At 35.5% G+C, this 18987-nt stretch overlaps 3 protein-coding genes across 3 annotated transcripts; 1 reads left to right on the forward strand and 2 right to left on the reverse strand.

Moving 5' to 3' along the window:
• Positions 1 to 5206: 5206 nt before the first annotated feature.
• On the reverse strand, positions 5207 to 8329 carry LOC103445563 (uncharacterized). The gene is made up of 8 exons (XM_008384577.4): positions 8065 to 8329; positions 7853 to 7930; positions 7600 to 7734; positions 7431 to 7502; positions 7092 to 7187; positions 6689 to 6794; positions 6548 to 6605; positions 5207 to 6460 (listed from the first exon to the last, which is right to left on the reverse strand). The coding sequence occupies exons 1-8, from the start codon at positions 8195 to 8197 to the stop codon at positions 5297 to 5299; spliced, it is 1842 nt and encodes a 613-aa protein (XP_008382799.3). The 5' UTR covers positions 8198 to 8329; the 3' UTR covers positions 5207 to 5296.
• Positions 8330 to 11565: 3236 nt separating this feature from the next.
• Positions 11566 to 15268, reverse strand: LOC114827684 (uncharacterized). The gene is made up of 3 exons (XM_029109935.2): positions 14867 to 15268; positions 12930 to 13025; positions 11566 to 12059 (listed from the first exon to the last, which is right to left on the reverse strand). The coding sequence occupies exons 1-3, from the start codon at positions 14948 to 14950 to the stop codon at positions 11760 to 11762; spliced, it is 480 nt and encodes a 159-aa protein (XP_028965768.2). The 5' UTR covers positions 14951 to 15268; the 3' UTR covers positions 11566 to 11759.
• A 1790-nt stretch (positions 15269 to 17058) lies between these two features.
• On the forward strand, positions 17059 to 18744 carry LOC103412183 (photosystem I reaction center subunit IV B, chloroplastic). Its single transcript, XM_008350783.4, has 3 exons — positions 17059 to 17537; positions 18343 to 18408; positions 18490 to 18744. The coding sequence occupies exons 1-3, from the start codon at positions 17271 to 17273 to the stop codon at positions 18592 to 18594; spliced, it is 438 nt and encodes a 145-aa protein (XP_008349005.1). The 5' UTR covers positions 17059 to 17270; the 3' UTR covers positions 18595 to 18744.
• Positions 18745 to 18987: the final 243 nt, after the last annotated feature.

Consider the following 18987-nt stretch of genomic DNA (forward strand, 5'->3'; position numbering starts at 1 on the left):
GCACCTATATGATACAGAAATTGTGCGTACACATAAGCCAAAACAAATGAGGTGGACAAATTCTAATGCATGAAATGCCATGCACTTTTCGGTTGATTAATTAAGTAATTAAGTAATTAATTAATTATATAATATAACAACTTTTTCAACTTTAGCTAGCTAATAAGATAAGAAGATTTTTCTTTAATTAATATTTTGCTGTTTTATTAGAATGGCTAAGACAGAAAAGATGCACTCCCCATTTGATATATTATTAAGCAAGTTACCAATTAAATAAACGTTTAGGAAGGCACCTTGGAATATAACTAAACAATAAAAGTACAATTGTCTCGATGCAGCATTAACATAATCAAGACTTAAACACCAAATAATTAGTTCTTGTTTTTGTTCTCTTACCAACTGAACCATTTACAATATATATTAAATAGGTTGTTTGTAGATTGTTTCAAAAGAAAATGTGTGATAATTTGATGTTGGTGCTATTTACACATCTCTATTTACCTTTCACACATCTCTGTTAATTTATGTTATTTGATCATTTTTAAGTTATTTGATCCAACGACCGAAAATTGAGATGGGTCATATGTATAATCAAATGTATCCCCAGTAGGTCAAGTCTTTCGTTCAACAACAAAGATCAAAGTTAAAATAACAAAAAATCAACTACACTAAAATGTCTTGAGGCTGAAAAACCTCATCAATATCAACTAACAAATACCTCCAAGAAGACAAAATCTTAAGTAAGAATCCATGATCCTGTCATCCGACAAAAGTATGAGATTCTCTGTATCTTAATCTCATTGGACTTCATACTAGTTTCACCCAGCACAAGAGAGTTGTCCTAGTAAGCCTTGTGTTATTTCACTTTGTCCCCATATGCTTTTTACGTTATTTTACCTTGTGATAGATGAACTTTTGGTGGTGAATGTGAAAGTGAAATGCTTTTGGTTTTGGAAAGCAGATGGGTGAAGAAATGTAGCAAGGGAAAAGCATGGGGTAAACCAAATTATTATGGGCAAAGATGAATCTCAAGGGTAAAATCTTTGACATTGACAATATTGCTCAACATGGCTACAAAGAAGGACCTACCCCAACCACTATGAACTTACAAGACACATGATCTTCCTTGCTCACACGTAAAGAGGACTACTCCATTTGGTGGGGGGTTTGAATTTCCCTACTTAATTAAAACTCCATCCTTTCAATCAATTATAATTTTTTTTGTCGAAAGATATGATTTTATTGGAATAAAAAGTTTAAATAAGAATAGCCACATTTGCATATTCTGCCAAGATATTGAAAAAAAACTCTGGACCTAACTCAATTATATTGATGGTTATGCAATTTTAGGTTTCAATACAATTGGGTCCATAACACAATAATTCAACACCAATATGGTCTTTATAAAGTGATACTACGTACAACAACTCATAAAAGATTTTATGTACCTTCTTTTAAGTCTCATAAAAGATTTTATGTACCATCTTTTAAGTCTATGTATTTATGTGAAAAAAGTCTTTGATAAATAATGAGAGAATTCTACTAAATTCACAATAAATTGCAACCAGGAGGTTCAAGCTTGAATGCAACGAGCAGGGTACAATGATGTAACCAACTTGATTATATCCAAATCTGCTTCATAATTTTCTCTTGGATAGTACTGATCTCCTTATAATTTTATTATTTTACCTTGTTCTCTCTCACAGTCACAACATCATGCTTAATGTATTGAGTAGTATGTGTAACTAGAATCAGTTACAAAACTTTTAATCAAAAACATAAATGTCATTAAAAATATAATAAACCACAGTTCAATGCTCCCACTTAGTTTTGTTGAAATACTATTTTTATGAAAAAAATTGCAACCAGATCTAAATACATATATTTCCGTAATTTATTACTACTATTATTTTCTTTACCTTTTTAATTTTTCAAAATCCTTTTCTTTTTCTAATTATGTAAATAAAACATTTAATTTTATTGACACACTTATAATGAAATAATTAATAGTCGTTTACCAATATTTATTTTTTGTCACATATGCATATAATCGTTCGCATGCTTAGTGGAGTAGTCAGTAACTTAAACCCGGCAGAAAATCTGTGACGGGACGCAAATCTTTAATCTTTTATCAACGGTGAAGCATGCAGCGTGCACATGCATATGGCAAATGACAATGACTACCTTTTCTGTTTCCATATGTTTAGTCACCGATTCAGATTATGGGCAGATTTAGGAGCTTAATTGTTTGTTTATGTCAGTCATTACGAAAAGGACTTAACCAACTAACCACTCCATTCGGACTTAAGAGGGAATGTGTCACCTTCATGCATCTGTCAATTTTGGCACTGTTTTAGTACACGTTTAGCCATAATTAAGTGCCTAAACTTTATACACCAAGGTGGAAATTTTGAATATAACCATTATGTTAAAACTTGTACTAATCCATTTGACAACGTGACCAACATACAAATGATTGATCACGGGAGAAATATTGCATACAAGATTGTTCTAGTTAGGAGATGTGATTGTAATTACCCGATAGTGAATTGGATAATTACAATCACTAGTAATCACGTGCTCATGACATCACTACTCTTCATGTGTAGGAATTTCATTTTCTTCTAACACATCGTGGTTACTTAGAATCAAAGTTTTATAAGACACTAGGTGCTAATAGGGCGACATACCTAGCGTCTAGGCGGGCTAGGTGAATTTAAGTAAATTTAGTATAAATAAATGTCTATTTATACTAAAAAAAACACATAACTGTATCGGGATACATAAATTGTAAAATAAAATGACATATAGATTATAAAGTATTAGAACACATTGAAAACATAGGGAACAAGTATTTAATGAGTGTTCATCCAAGTATTCAACAAGTCTTTTACATTTTATTGACAAAATAAAATTCAAAATGAAAGCTATCGGTTTTTCAGTCTAAGTAAAAGTCGAGACCTAAGCAGGTGCCTAAGCGGGTCTAGGCACACTTTCTTAATTTTCATGCGCTTAGGCACTAATCATAGCGGTGACCAATTGTCTAGCACCTAGGTAGGGCCTAGGCGGCGTCAGAAGCAGATTTTTAGAACAATGCTTAGAATATATTTCTTTTTTTTTTTCTAATACTAGAGGTTATTTAGAATATTGTTTGACTCATTACAGTTAAAAATGAATGTCTTCGTTATTGCAAATCATAAATTAATACATACTGAGAGGATTTATTAATCACAAACACAAAAGTATTCGGGTGAAAGAAAAAAAATCATTGATTGTTACAATTGAAGGCCAATTATTTTCGCTACCTACGCTTATCTCCACCTACTTTATACAACTTGGACGGTTGGACCCAAGAGTCCAAAACTCTCTGCTTTCAAGAATTTATTTGTTAAGGAGACGATGGTAAAACCACGACCAGCTACATCCAGCGTTTGGCAAATTGCAATTCCAACTTCGACGAAGAATGTGAGCAAAATTAATGATGGGGTAACGACTGATGACATCAGCAGACAAAGTGGGGACAGATGTCGTGGCAAGTGGGAGGGACTGCATGGTTTTGTTTGGAATAAAATTCTCTCCGCTTCGATTTCACTTGCTTCCGGTCCCTTTCTATTTAAATCTCACAAGTCACGTCAATATTTTATGTTAACTTCTTTATAAGAAGGGAAAGACAAGAAGGAAAGTAAGAGAGAATGGAAAGGAAGGAGAAAGACAAAGAGAAAAGTGAGAAAAAATGGAAGGGGAGGAGATGTGGAGGAGAAATAATCCTACTCTTTTTTGTTGTCTAAAGACCACGGAAGATTTTTTTATTGTGATAGGAGCCAAGCTCAGTATACCAAATATTATAAAACAAGTAATTGAATATTTGAAAAAAAAAATATTACTAATTCATTTGTATCATGACACTTGTGTACCAAGCCTTGTTTTGGCACACTGAAAATTTATCAAAGGACCACAGAGCTAGAGCTCGTTTGGAAATGCTTTTAAAATGACTGACAATGATTTTGATGAAAATATTTATGAAACTAATCCTTAGTAAAACTCCAAGTAGATCCTAAAAAAGCACTTTAAATACTTCATGCAAAAAACACATGTTTCTTTCAAATAGCATTTATACTCTGGAGTGAAGAAAGGAGGACTGAGGACCGGAGAGTAAAAAAATTTGTTTAATCATTTGCAATGACTAAATCACATAATTAATGATGAATTTTAAGATTAAAATGAACCATTTTTCAATTTAAAGTATCATCATATGATAACACATCATTTTCAATCCTTTCTCTTTCGTTCAAATATGCTAATGACTTAATTGCATGCTAAAATCTATGGGACCAGATGACCCTCTGCAACGGCTACGTTTATTTAATTTGTGATGATTTTGCATTTGAATTATGTCTTAGTCTACTTAATTACAAAAGGTCATGAAAAAAATAGTGCATTCATTTTCAACTACTTTGAAGCATCATTGGAACCAAATCTACTTATTAGCATCCACTCCACATTAATTCCACTTTGATAATATAGTGATGCAAAGTAAGAATACGGAATAAATAACTCTTGAGAAAATTTGTGTGTTAGACATTCACACCGTCAAATAGCGTTACTAATCTACATGTGGTAATACGTGAGTGGACGTGTAAGCGATGGATAAAGCATAAGAAGTAAAGAGAAGAGAGAGACGAAGAGATATTAGAAGGAGAAGTCAGAGCATCTATTCTTCTCAATATTCACAACAATGTATGTTAACGTATTACATATTGACCTTAAGTGGAGAGACACGATTAACAATATTCAGAACAAGTCGTTAAATCATACGATTTTTTCTTAATGCCATCAAAGTAAGATGATATTACAATATCAGATTCATATTAATTTACCTACCACATCTCTAATGGTGGTAGGACTCACACAAGAGTTCCACATGAGAGTTGAGACTCCCACGTGAACCTTACATGTCTGAGAGATGTGTTTACCTACTCATGCATTGAAGAACAATATCAACTTGCCTCTGCCTAAAGTCTTGCAAATCTAACATTTTCTCAAGTGGAAACAATGTGAAGTTGCTAAGTCCCTCTGCTCAAGTAACTTGCCCATCACTTAATCTCTAATGATTCTCTACACAGTATACGACACGAAAAATACATTTAATCTACGGTGCTGGATCATTTCGTAAGATTCGGAAAAGGCAGAAGTGTGACTCATGGAATCAATAACATGTACCTGTTTATAATGCTGCAATCTTGCAGCGATAAAAGAAATCCGTGCCCCAAAACATGAACTAGCATAACCGCTGCTGTCATACATTGTAATGTAGCCATTGACGAAAACTTACTTTACTATCAAGAATATTGACATCGCTATCAGCAAAGTTTGTCTCTCTTTCGTTACTTTCATCCCAGCTTGGCTTATCAAGCAGCAATGGCCATGTCTTCTCTCTGTCCAATGGAATTTGGAGGCAAAAGGCTGAGCTGTCTTCATGGACATTAACATTATCTTCAACGAAATGAGTAAGACTTCTTGTATGACTTGAGTCATCTAAGCATCTTTCGTACTTATCATCATGGTAAGTAAGAAGGCGGGAAGATAAGTTTTCCTGTTCAGGAAATTGTAGAGCTAGACAAGTTGATGAATCATGCTCTCTCGAGGAACCACTTAACGGAAGGTAGTTCCATCCTAAATCAGAATCAAGTCCAGAGGAAAGGAAAGATTCGGTATTAGGAAGATAGTACCCCTCATTGATAATTTTGCTCGAAAACCAATGGTCGTTTTGGAGAGATAATGTGGTGCTTCCAACTTCATATGCAGTGTCATTAATGCAGTCTTCAGCTAGATTAATAAAGTTCGGTATACATGATGACAAGGTTAACGGAATTTGCTGGAAACCTGATTGTAAATCGCCTTTGTCTTCAAGACAACGCCTTACAACTTCATTGTTGTAATAACTGGCAAAGGATGCGGATTGGTGTTCAGTTCTATATGTTGATAAGTTAGATAAGCTTCTATCTTCTTCTGTACTGTCAAAATCCCAACCCAGCATAGGAACACATAGCTCTCTGTCGACCAAATATTCATTTGGCTGACAGAATACATCCGTCTCTTTGGCATGGCCAGACGTCACCAACCCATATTCTTCGAATGGAAGAAGAGAATGTGAATGACTCTCAGTGCATGAAATTGCAGTACCTTCTAATAATTCATGGTCAGGTTCCCATACTCTGTACTGAAGATGGTTCTTGTAAGCATAACTAGTTGGAGAATCGGAACATAAAATCCTCTCTCTTGATCTCTTTGACCAGCAAGATGATTCAGAATCATGCAAACAAGGGCTAAATTCAAGTTCCATAAACTTTCTAGCAGGTGTCGAATGAAGTTTCATGAAGTGAATATCTGACTCATAAGATGGAAGTGTCATAGACTTGTCATTGGTGCCCGGTTGCCTAAGCTTTGGATCCTTAAATTCCTGCAAGAGCAAGTATTTTTCTTACCAATTGGAAACCATGAACAGGTGTAAATCCAATAATCCATACAAAAAGCAAATAGATGATACATTGGTCTCATTGCACTTGGGGATCAGCCGACTGAGGAGCACAGAAACAAAATCGTACCTGAGATAATATTATACATCCTTAATAGGGGACGTAAAGATAATGTAAAAACTTATTGATCATAGATTCATGATATGTCTAACCCCTTTGAGCAGTGTTCATCAATTTCAGGAAATGAGGTCTCTGCCACCCACTGGTGTAGTTTCTGTCTCTTCCGATCAAAAACGTCTGCACGCCTGTTTTGAGTTTCTGTCTCTCCAAAACAAGTTAAGTTTCCGGCATGATTCAAAATAACTTAATAGTGTGAAACCAAGATACTGAAACATTCTCAGGTTTAACTAATCAGAACTGCAGCTACAAAAATTAAAAGTCAAAGTAATACATAATACGATGGTATTGGTCAAAGAGACAACTGGCTAGAAGGAAATTTTGGACTAGAAAGCTTGTATTAATTTATCAGATTCATATTTCCTTTTCCTCTCTATCTCCTTGGTCACCAAATCAGCATAACAAAGAAAAAATGTAGAGATTTCACATACGAATTACCTTTACTTCTCAAGGAATTTTCATATTCCTCCACCATATTGTTCTGTCTCCTATGTGCGTTCTCCAAGGTTGCACAAGTTCTCTTGATATTTAGTTCTGCACATAAACGGAAGTTACACTAGTAACTTCGAGGTTGAAGTACGCGGTTTCAGGCTTAACTTCACAAAATATGCATATCAGACATTTCCCTTTATAGTTGATGCAGTACAAATAGGCATACAGGACACAGGTTTCTGCATTAAATTTTTACCTACGCCTCTTTACATTGAAAATATGAGCTTTTGATGCACTACCAAGTACCAAGTCCAAGTGGCAGGAGAAATGAATGAGCCAACTTACCTGGTGTAGCATTTTCGTTGAGAAATGAAGACCTCGTGTCCTCTCTCTTATTCCGGACCACATTGATCCTCTCTGTACAGCAGGTAATTCGTCAAACACCAACCGAGCAAATTTAGATGGCTAGAACCATAGTACACTGGTTTCAGAGACTTCAGAGTTGAAAGATTACCTCTGGAACAGTCCCTGGACTCGGAATTCTTTCTTTGGTCGGCCTCTTCACGGAGAGAACAAGACTGCGCTTTACGGCCTGCACCTTCCTTCAATTTCTTGAAGAAGGCGTACTCGGAAGTCTTGGCATTATCAGCTGATTCACATACTTTGCATCAGATTATTAACTTTTCAAACAAACCTCAACTAACCCATAACAATTTACGAAAAAAGGCGAAAACTTGAAAGATGTAACATTTTGAAAGTAGCATTACCAAATTCGCATCTTGGGGGTCTCTGATTTTCATCGTCCTGTGAATCTGTAAATGTGACTCTTTTCTTGCAGCTGGTATCTACAAGCAGAAGCAAAATCGAAACACGAGCATCATCGAATTTGAACAATTGAGCGCTCTGAGGGTAAAAAATTTTAAACAATTTCGACACTATTTGGGTGATTGATAAATTGGGTTATGGAATCGGAACGAACCTGTTTTTCTTGGGGGCGTTGCGATGGGGAATCGGGAATCGGAGCTCCGACTCCCATGAAAACCTCCACGATGCGATGGAATGTGGATTTGAAGCGGATCTTTGTGGTTGGAATCGGAAATCTTACGCTTCATTGTGCCCTAACGAAAATTGAGAAGTCCACTGATGAGTTAAATTCAAACCCTAGCTTTTGGTATTTTTGTGCGTTTGAGGAATTGAAATGGCGGTTCCGAGTGGAGCTCTACGAGCACGAGCATTTAGGCGCCAAATCGGCACGTGATGGTGCTTTTCATATTTTATTTTTCAAAAATTAATTTTTTTCCGTTGAAGCGAAGTGTTTTTTTTTTTTTTTTGCCCCTTTCCTTTTCTGTCTTGTGAGTAGTGAAACAAGCCCAAGTAATGTTTGTTTCTTATGAAAGAGAAATTAAGAGTTTCAAATTAAGCAATTGTATTTGAGTTTTACCCTAAATTTTTAACTTATACGCTAAATAATTTTTCAAAAATAAAATATTAAATTTTTGGACGATTCATCTTCTAAATTAAAACGAACTATTATAACCATGCACTGGGATGCAAAACTTGCGAAATTTCGCACTGACAAGATAAGAGTTTAGAATTATGCTTGGATGAAGTGTTGGTCGCGGATGGAAGCACTCCAAGCTTTGGAAACATCATGTATCGAGTCAGATCCTTGGGTTCCAGGCTTGTAGCATTACAAAGATGTTAAAGAGCAACTCCGATGGAGGAGGTCTGACATTGTACTTGTACTTGAAGCAGCAGCAAAGCAATAAAATCAATTGTTTTACTAGGTTTAGGGAAACATACAACCTAACACAAATCTAATCGTTGTGAAAAGAAACATAACTGATAGCATAAGCCAGGATGATTTGTATATTGACAGATTGATCAAGACTTTACACGGACTAGACTGCTTGGAACCCAAGGCATCGATCCTCTATACACAATTCAAAAAAAATATCAGTCGAAAAATAATGAACATTAAGGTAATTTGTACAAAAATCATGAACATTAAGGCAATTTCACAAGAAGAAAACTGATTTAAATTGCCAATGCCGATTCCAATGCCAGTGCCAGTACCAGTGCAAACTTCCTCCAATTATAATCTCAAGGCTTCCAAAAACAAGGTAAAATTCTGTATTCCTAATAGGGTTTGCAAAAAACAAATCAAAGTCTGGAAGGCAATATATATTTAACTTAAATCAAAGTCTGTAAACTAAGAAACTAATGTTGTTACCATAGTTCGATGATATCAGTTGAAAAAAAAGAAATACAATATTACATAGATCAATAAGCCTAATCTAAAGAAACAAAGGAGCATTACATTCGGATCTATTTTTGTTGCCTTGACTACCATATACATGAGACGGAACACCTTCTTCAATATTGAAAGTTTCTTCTTCTTAGGCCGAACACACTTGTTGCCGCCTCTCCCAACATTTACAGGATTACCATCAAGAAGAACACAAGGGCTCCCCGAGCCCCGACCTTCACAAACAATTGTGAAAGTTCTAGGATGGGTACTAATTTAATCTAGATGGGGTGAATAGGTTCCAATTTAAAAATCCAATACAATTTTCAATTTAATTTTCAGTTCTCAAATTAATTCCACATTCACATCACATATAAACTATCCTACACATATGCAATTATAAAGATAAATAAAATGTGCACACAGGATGTAGGATTTAACGAGGCAAAACCCACCACTGGGAAAATCCTCGGGCTTCCAAGCCAGGACAAACACTAAGAGAAATGAGTACAGAAAGACTTACAAAACTCATCAACTAGACACACATACTAGTAGGCAGTTTTGTCTCCGCGCTTTGCTACTCGATCTCTCTTCAGCCTTCGAGTGGAAGTGGCACGACACTAACGCGGCCGTCAATCACTGTCGCCTCGAACTTTGCAGATACTAACGCGATCATGCAGAATGTATGAAATGAAATGATTTTGAAAATCAACCAATTATGAAAATCACAAGGCACATTTTCATAATTGATTTCAATTGAAGCACAATGAAAAACCAGTGAACAAAACTAAATTTTTCTTTAAAAGAAAAAATACGTGGATACAAACTGATTTTTTTTTACCATAAACCTCACGGGAAAAATACGATTTTTCTTTTGAAAACACAGGCTGCTGACCGACATGGAAAACAAACTTTCTGCTGTTATATGAATGATGATGCATTCAGTGCATGGTGCTGCATCAAATGAAAACTACAATACATACCTTCCGAGCATGCAGCAATATATAAGAATATATATGTATTCTAAAACATGCAGCAAGTATATATATATATATATGACTTAAACAATGAAAGTGCAGCAGCAATCCAAGACTAAAAAACCTTATTCTCATATAGCAGCAGCATCCTTTTCACTTTCACGAAAACGCAAAGGCAGCAACACAAAAACTCTTTTGTTTGTCTTTCAAAACATGCAGCAATATCGGAGTGCGACGGCAACACCAAAACAAAAAAAAACCTTTCTAATCTCTGCAGCCGTGCTAAACCAAGTAATTAGGACCCCTATTTATATGTGTGTATATATGCTAGGGTTTTTAAGCTGACTTAAAATTATGGGCTTAAACTAAAGCATAGTTAAACTAAATGGCCCATTGAATGCAAACTTAGACTATATGAATATGCATGCCAAATTTACCTGAGTGGATGTCTTTGAAAACGCTTGCCATTTTGTGATCGAGAGCACGAGAGACAAACTTAGACTAAAATAATTACAACTGAAAACAAGCACTAGTCTAAGATTACAGACTTAGGCGTTTTGTTTAGGAATAGCCAATTTTACCCTAACAAATTGCTTCAAACTCATCACGCTTACGACAAAATTCAACTTGTTTCTCGCTTAAGGCACTGTTCAAACACACGGCAACTGATTGAAATGGAGGAAGTCGAAAGCCATCGCAAGGAGGCATGTTTTGGATCCTTTTCCACGTGTTAGATTTTAGGCTTAAACGTTCACTTCACAACTAGCAACAACCCTATCGTCATATACACAATTTCCACAAACAGATCTAGTGGATGACCGTTGATCCATGCTAAACTCCACAACTTCCACAAGTTTATAGTCACCATTAGCTAAATCATAGTGCCCTTGTTTCTTCAGTTTGTCGTTCATCTCCGATGGCTGCTGGAGGCTCGGCTCGGAGCTGGTTGTGCAAAGAATCTTCTTGCACATTCAGTATCAAACCCAACCACGACTACTACACATTCGGTATCAAACCTATTCACATTACCTACATATTCGGTATCAAACTCATCCACATTATCTACACATTCGGTATCAAACTCATCCACATTATCTACACATTCGGTATCAACTCATCCACATTACCAATATATAAGACTCAAATATAATAATTTTCAAGTTAAAAATCAAATTTTTACATAAATAACATTAAATTAGAAAAATGATGGTTGACCAAAAAAAAAAACTGTTGAGAGTAAAATAGGCATGAAACAAAATGAAAAATGATAACCCTAGCTATTAATTGACCTTATAATCTCACCATGGTAGTTTTAATATATAAGAAGATAGTCAAAGGATGTTTGGGTTTTAGTTTCCAAAAAAAAAAAAAAAAGAAAAAAAAAAGGATGTTTGGGGTTTTCCTAAAATATTCCAGAACAAACGCAATTGGTAGTCACTTAAAGTAAAATTACAAACAATCCCCACGGGTTAGGGGGTAGACCAGGGACGAGAGAGGGGAGAGAAACAAATTAGCGGGTTTTGAAATAACTGGTTTCTTCTTTTTAAGAGAGAGCTTGTGATCTATTTTCAAATTTGAGCTCGGATTGCTTCCCTGCTTAAAGCTCCCTACTTCCTTCAATGCATTCCTTCCCCGGTTAGAGCTCCCTACTTCCTTCGGTGCATTGCTTCCCTCCTTAGAGTTCCCTACTTCCTTCGGTGCATTGCTTCCCCGCTTAGAGCTCGCTACTTTCTTCGGTGGACTGAAATCCTGCACAAGGACATGATGGATAAATACATGTAATTACAAGTAAGAAAAAATAAATAATCCAAACAATCTGCCATATGCAGTGGGAAATAAGATCCCTTCATGTATAAAGAAGATGAATAAATTGTTTTCAAATCTATAATGTTATTAGATTTCAAAAGGTCTTTAAAATTCAAGTGTTTAGTGGAGCTGTCGATTATTATCTGCGAAACAAAATTCACAGGATGAACATGATACAACTGAAAGACACTCATCAATGGATGAAAGCGTAAGTCCTCGTTTGTTGATTGGCTTGGATAGGATAACACACTACATTCAATGAATGCAAAATGGATGTCTACTTGCATTTTTTGTCCAAATGAGGTAGAAGGTGGATTAGCTATGAAGAAAACTAATCCCTCATCCCCACAAAAAATGTAGGAATGGAAGGGATAAGTTTTCTTCACGGTTAATAAATTTTCCTATACAAAGCTAGACAACAAACGAGGCCTGAAGGTTCAACTCATCAACTAATGTTAGGGGCAAATGATAGAGACTAAATCTACACCTTACCGTTTAAACACATTTATAGTTCTTAGTTAATTTACAATCAAAGCTGTTCTCTCATACATCAAAATAGTCCTCCTAAGTAACCTGTTTTAAAGAAAATAATCATAGCACAAAAAGTGGGTTGATTTGATGATGTCCTTGTATCAAAAGGCAATCATAAATAGAACAAATAAGTAGATTAAATCGTCAAGTTCCTATTCATCATTTTCTCATGTCGAAAAAGAATAGGATTCCAGGCATTGAAACCCACAGTTCAGCTAGATATATGCATGATAGTTGATAGAAAAATAAAAACCAAAACTAATTTAAGTAGCTCAAACTCACCGGTGAGTAGATGGAAGCTTCTCTAGCATAGTGCACATACCGCATCATCCCATTATAGGTACAAAATTCGTGTCCTGTTGCAATACAGACGAAGCACTACAAGAGCCAGCCATAAATTGAAAAGTATCAGTCCTAAATTTGTTTATGTTTCAACTAGTATTTCTTAATTTATTGTCGAGACTTGCTAGCATTACTTAATTTAATTCTTTCGCACTTAGTACTATATTCATGGTAGCATGGATGCCTTTGAGCATGTTAAAAGCCAAACGATCTAATAAATATGGTTACAAGTGAGCCAAATATTCAGATCATAAAAAACAGGGAAAGAAGAAAGAGTTGAAGCAAATTTCAGGGAAGTTGATCATTTAATATTTAAGGCTCAAGATTTTGCAAAAAGGGAAAGTAGAGTATCATATACCTGCCCTGCTAGCAGTTTTGTTCACAGCTTAAAAAATATTACATATGTTTCAGAAAAGTATATTTGAACTGCTTCAATTGTTAGGGTTTTACACGTTATTTTGTTTCTCTTCTAGCAGATCAACTCTTTTATGTAATTAAATCAAAATTTCCATTAGGGTTTAATAAGGCTTTTTAATGAAATTTCACTAAAAAAAACACTGGTGCAGAAAAATGGTAGACAAATGACAGCTACAAATAATTGAGATAGGCTCAGAACTATTGTACATCAATGACAAATCTAGGATTTTCCTCAATCTGGAACAGTTCATGAATAAGAAAAGGTAATATTAAACCTACAAACAGGGAGTATTAAGTACACAAATGGTAAAATTACAAACCTATTTATACGTTAAAACAGTTAGGGAACAAGAAGTTTCCGTTTGTAATGAGCTATTTTCCAAAACCGCCAAAAATCTTGTGTCGCTTATTGGCAACACGTATCCAATATTAATTAAGCTCCTCAAACTTGACGGTTAAAGTATTCAACACGTGCAACTATTTGGTAAACAATATTCCTTACACTATCTTAAAAATATTATGAAAAAAACTGAACTGAATGGTCAAAATTATGCATAGGGTTTACGACATTCCTTAGATTCATTTTAAATGCGTTACGATATTCCTTAGATTCATCTACGGAAAACGACATTCCTTAGATTTCATCTACGGAAAAAGACATTCCTTAGATTCATCTTAAATGCGTTACGACAAAACTGAACTAAATGTTCAGCGATCATGTACCACATAGTACTAAATATATAATAGCTGCATGTAATTCAACAGGTGAAGCTACTCGAAAACAATTTTACTTAGATTCATCAAAAACAGGTCACGAGGAAGCTGAACAGGATGTTCAGCGAACTTGTATCACGTACTGTCAAATATATGTTTTCAACATTAACCGATCCCACAAGATCTAGTATCCGACCACATATCTCATAGATCACTAGTATCTGTGCAAGTCCACGAGTTCTAACTTATGAACACTATAATAATGAGCAACTCAATCTCAAGATTCTCCAACTTATATAACCTAATCCGTATCAATGGGTAAGGAGATGATCATGCTTTATGGTATCAAACTTTCTACGCTTTATCGAAATAAAGATCAAAACAATTCCATGCAGCCCAAATAATCAAAAATTTGTATTCTAAGTCGAGCATAAACACTGAAAATACTATCATCTAAGTCAATTAAACGATTTAGCAACACTGGAAAACCTTTTTCTAAGAAAGAATAATGAAAGCTAATAATGAAAGCTTCAGATCTGCACCTCGAATTATCAAAACAGCGGTTCAAATACGATCATGTAATCGAGTAAAAGTCTATTTTCCGTGCATTACTCAATCAACATAAAGAAACTCACAGCAACATCACTAAAAATTAAAAAGATAATAACCATAAAAACACAATAAAATTCGAACCCAAATCTTCAAAATTTACAAAGATGGTGAAAAGGGTATAGAATTTGGAGTACCTCGACCTCAGTCCCATCACCCTCAACCTTCTTCTGCATCACCCAGCCCTCTGGAATCGCATACTTAGTCCTCGGTGGTGCCATTGCTCAGGATAAGACTAACCCAACAAACTGCACACTCTCTGCAGCTCGACAACAACAAAAAGAGGGGCGTTTTATCCTTTTGGGTTCGATACGAACAAGGTGGCAAGCATGGTAAGCGAGGCGAGAAGAGGAGAGAGCTCGGTTGGCAAACATGTGGCGCCATTTTCTGGAGAGGATGAACGAGGCAGTAACGTAATAAAGATGACGAGGAAGAATCTTATCTGGGATTTAGCTGGTTCTTGAGAGAGAGATAGAGAGGGAGCTGCGTGTTATCTTTGAGGGGTAGAGACGAGAGAGAGAAACGCAGAGCGAGCCAAAATGAGATTTTCCAAAGAAGCTGCCGTTACACTGATTTAATATTGGCGATGTTTGAAAGTGCTGTGTTAAATGGGCCAGGCCTATATGGTTGGGCCATTGGAAGAGTCAAGAGGCTAGACTAATGAATATCCTTCAAATAAGTTAACTCTTAATTTAACAAAATTTAACGTAAAAAAACACGTAAATCTAAATCGTAGAAATGTTCCCTTTTAGGGATTTTGTCGAGTAGATATTTGATTAAAACTATCATTAATATTTAATTAATCTATCATCGTTATTTAATAAAAAATATTTTTTTTAGAAAAACTAGAAAGGTGCTCACTCAAACTTTTCTTATTGTGAGTCCTGTATATCAAAATTAGAAAATGCTCGGTCAATCTTTTCATTGTTGATCTTCTCATAATGTTCATTAAACCCGAATCACAATCTTAGATTGCTTAATGTTAAAAGTTTGATTATTAGGTGTAAGTTTATTGATAAATTGTAGTTTTATTGTTAATTTCATCTTGTACATGATAATATTTATATAATAAAATAAAAAAGAGACAAATTCACATTTAAAGTTTTCTTAAGTCCTATTTTCTTCATAGTCTTTGTTTCCATTTTTGTTTTTGAAGAGCAACGATAGCATTAGTTTAAAAGAGGTTGATTATTTACAACTCACAACACAGAGAAGGACAATAGTCAGCCCCTCACAAAAACATCCAACCATTACATTCTGGCAGAAAGAGATCAGACAGTAGGTCTGGCGATTCCTCGAACCAAGACCGAAAACACTCACCATGCATAACAAATTTAGCAAGTCGGCATGCGCCAACAGGATATATATATATATATACGGACAATTACCTAAAAATAAATTTTTTTTCTTCCAAAGTAGCTTTGGTTTTTTAATCATGTTTTGGTAAAACTTCAACAGTTTGGAACATTTACATGAATAAAGCATATTTTTCAGTTTATGAATTTTTTTTGTACTAAATAGCAAAAATGATCATTGAGATTTGCATAATCAATAGAAATGGTTTCTGAGATTGAAAATCAACAGAAATGCTTCCTGAGATTGTCCACCATCCATGATTTTGGTTATTCCGTTAAAAACTCTTTGAGCAATTTTCAAAACTTCGTAACTCAATCGTTTCTTAACCAATTCGACCCATAATATATCAAAATGAAAATAAGGAAAGTGTAGAACAAGATTATACCTATTTGGAAGCCCAATGGTTGCCGAAGATGGCCAGAAATAGCCTGAAAGGTGACTGGTTTGTAAGAAAACTGGAAAACTTGCCGGAAACTAGGTAAATTTTAAACATTCATAACTTCTTCAATACTCAACGAAATTGAGTGATTAAAAAATGAAAATCATATTTCTCGACGAGAGAAAGATAATGGTACCTTTCTTGATGGCTAACGCACCATGGTTTGGCCGGAAAACGGCTCGAAAGTGGCTAACCATGTTGTTCTACATTTTTCTATCTTCATTTTGATATATTATGGGTCGAATTTGGTTAATAAACAATTAAATTACGAAGCTTTTGAAAATTACTCAAAGAGTTTTTAACGGAATGACCAAAATCATGGATGGTGAACAATCTCAGGGACCATTTCTATTGATTATGCAAATCTTATGGATCATTTTGGCTATTTAGCCTTATTTTTTAGATATTTTTTTCTGAAATTCAATTTCATTATTATTTAGAAGAATTTCACGGGAAGAAAAAGAAAGATATTTGTTTGTCCACTCGGCAAGTCCACACGCAAATATGACATGTAATCACATATTATCCAAACAAAAAGGATATGGTGGACAGGTGTCATCACCCTAGTGGAGGCAACGATTTATCTCGCGTTGCCAGGATCAGATAATTTTGTCTTCCTCAGTAGCAGTACAACTCAGTTCATTCAAAGCCTCTATAGTCTTAATTTTATATCCATTAACTTCTGCCACAATCTCAGCACAAACACAGAGAGAGCTAGAGTGACCAGCAGCACAGAAATCTCACACATGGCTAGCTGTGGCATGGCATCAGCTGCCTCAGGCTTTGTGGTAGCACCAAACGTTGCAACCACCAACTCAGGCTCAGCTTCCAGCCGGAGTAGCATGCTGTTTTTCCCTTCAAAACCCAACACCAACACCAGAAGCAATGCCAGGTTTGTGATCAGGGCAGCTGAAGAAGCCGCTGCGCCTCCGGCCGCCACCACGACTGCACCAGAGGGGGCAGCTACCCCTAAGCCAAAGCCACCACCAATTGGACCCAAGAGAGGCACTAAGGTTAGTTCATGTGAAAAATAATAGAAATAAATCAGTGTTCTTTTTCAAGTATTGTTGTGAGTAAATTGTCAATAGTATTGTAGAATTGCTGAATAGAAAAATCAAAACCAAATTACCTAGAAAAAAAAGTAGGGATTTAAAAAACACTAATTATGAATTTGAAAGGCTTGTAGCTGAAATCATTAAAGGTGTGATCCTCGCACTTGAGATCCTTTGTTTAAATTGTCACTCCTCCAATATTACATTAAACAAAATATATCGCTAAAAACTTGTAAATGTTGAGAGTTGTCCCGTATCGGTGAGGGGTAAGGTTTGTTATATGTTATATGGTCTTGGGCCACTCCCTATATTACCAATTGGTTTTATGATGAAACTTCAATTTCATCATGATATTAGAGAGGTTGTCTTTGTGTGAAGCCAAACGGCCACACACGCTCCACGTCATCCAGTTGTTGTTCACGTGTAGGCTTGAAAATCCGCCAGTCCGTAGTGAGTAAGAGGTCCAAGTGTTCGTTAGTCTAATTTGATAGAAATAGTGCAACTCAGGTCGAGCCACAGGAGACCTTATTATATGTTCTTGAGTATGAACAACAAATGGTTTTGTGTTTAGTTTTAATATTTGCAGAAATAACTTAGGACCCCAATTTAATACACAACAAATTGGCTCATTTATTAATATGTTATTAGAACGAGAAGAATTGAATTGTAGAGGAATATTGAAACGTTGACCGGTTTGACTATTTCACTTGGCTCCATAGTGTTTTTACTTCCTTTCTGAATCATAACTCTATACTTTCTTTCACAGGTGAAGATTCTTAGGAGGGAATCCTACTGGTTCAAAGGCATTGGATCTGTTGTGGCTGTGGATCAGGTCTGACGGCTCTCTCTCTCTCAATAAAAATGAACTTGATAAAGAAAATGGAGTACTTAAATGTGGATATCTGTTTTGCAGGATCCGAATACCCGTTACCCTGTCGTGGTCCGATTCAACAAAGTTAACTATGCCAATGTGTCCACAAATAACTATGCTTTGGACGAGATTGAAGAAGTTAAATGAGTTTGTAGTAGCACTGTAAATTGTAATCTTAATTAAATTGTCCTTCTCTCAGTTTCTTCCTTACTTGTTGGTGCCCTTTATTTGTGTATCATACTCTAAATTTCTTCTTCCACCTTTTCTTAGTTATTTTCAATCACTGCTTCCTCAAAACACGAATAGATCGTTATAAACTCATAGTATATACCGTATTTATACACCGGATTCATATGCCGGTTTCATGCATCTATACGCTGTAAATTATCCTATACTGGTTTCGTACACCGGAGCCGTACACTGCTTCTCTCTTTGTCACTGTATCTTTATCTTACGATATGGAGGGAAACATTAATAGGTGTTGGTTACATCCCGGAGTTGGGCACCATATTTCTAATTTATTGTTTTAACTTATTTGTA

This window comes from Malus domestica, chromosome 10 (assembly GCF_042453785.1).
Source record: "Malus domestica chromosome 10, GDT2T_hap1".
Classification (NCBI taxonomy): Eukaryota; Viridiplantae; Streptophyta; class Magnoliopsida; order Rosales; family Rosaceae; genus Malus; species Malus domestica.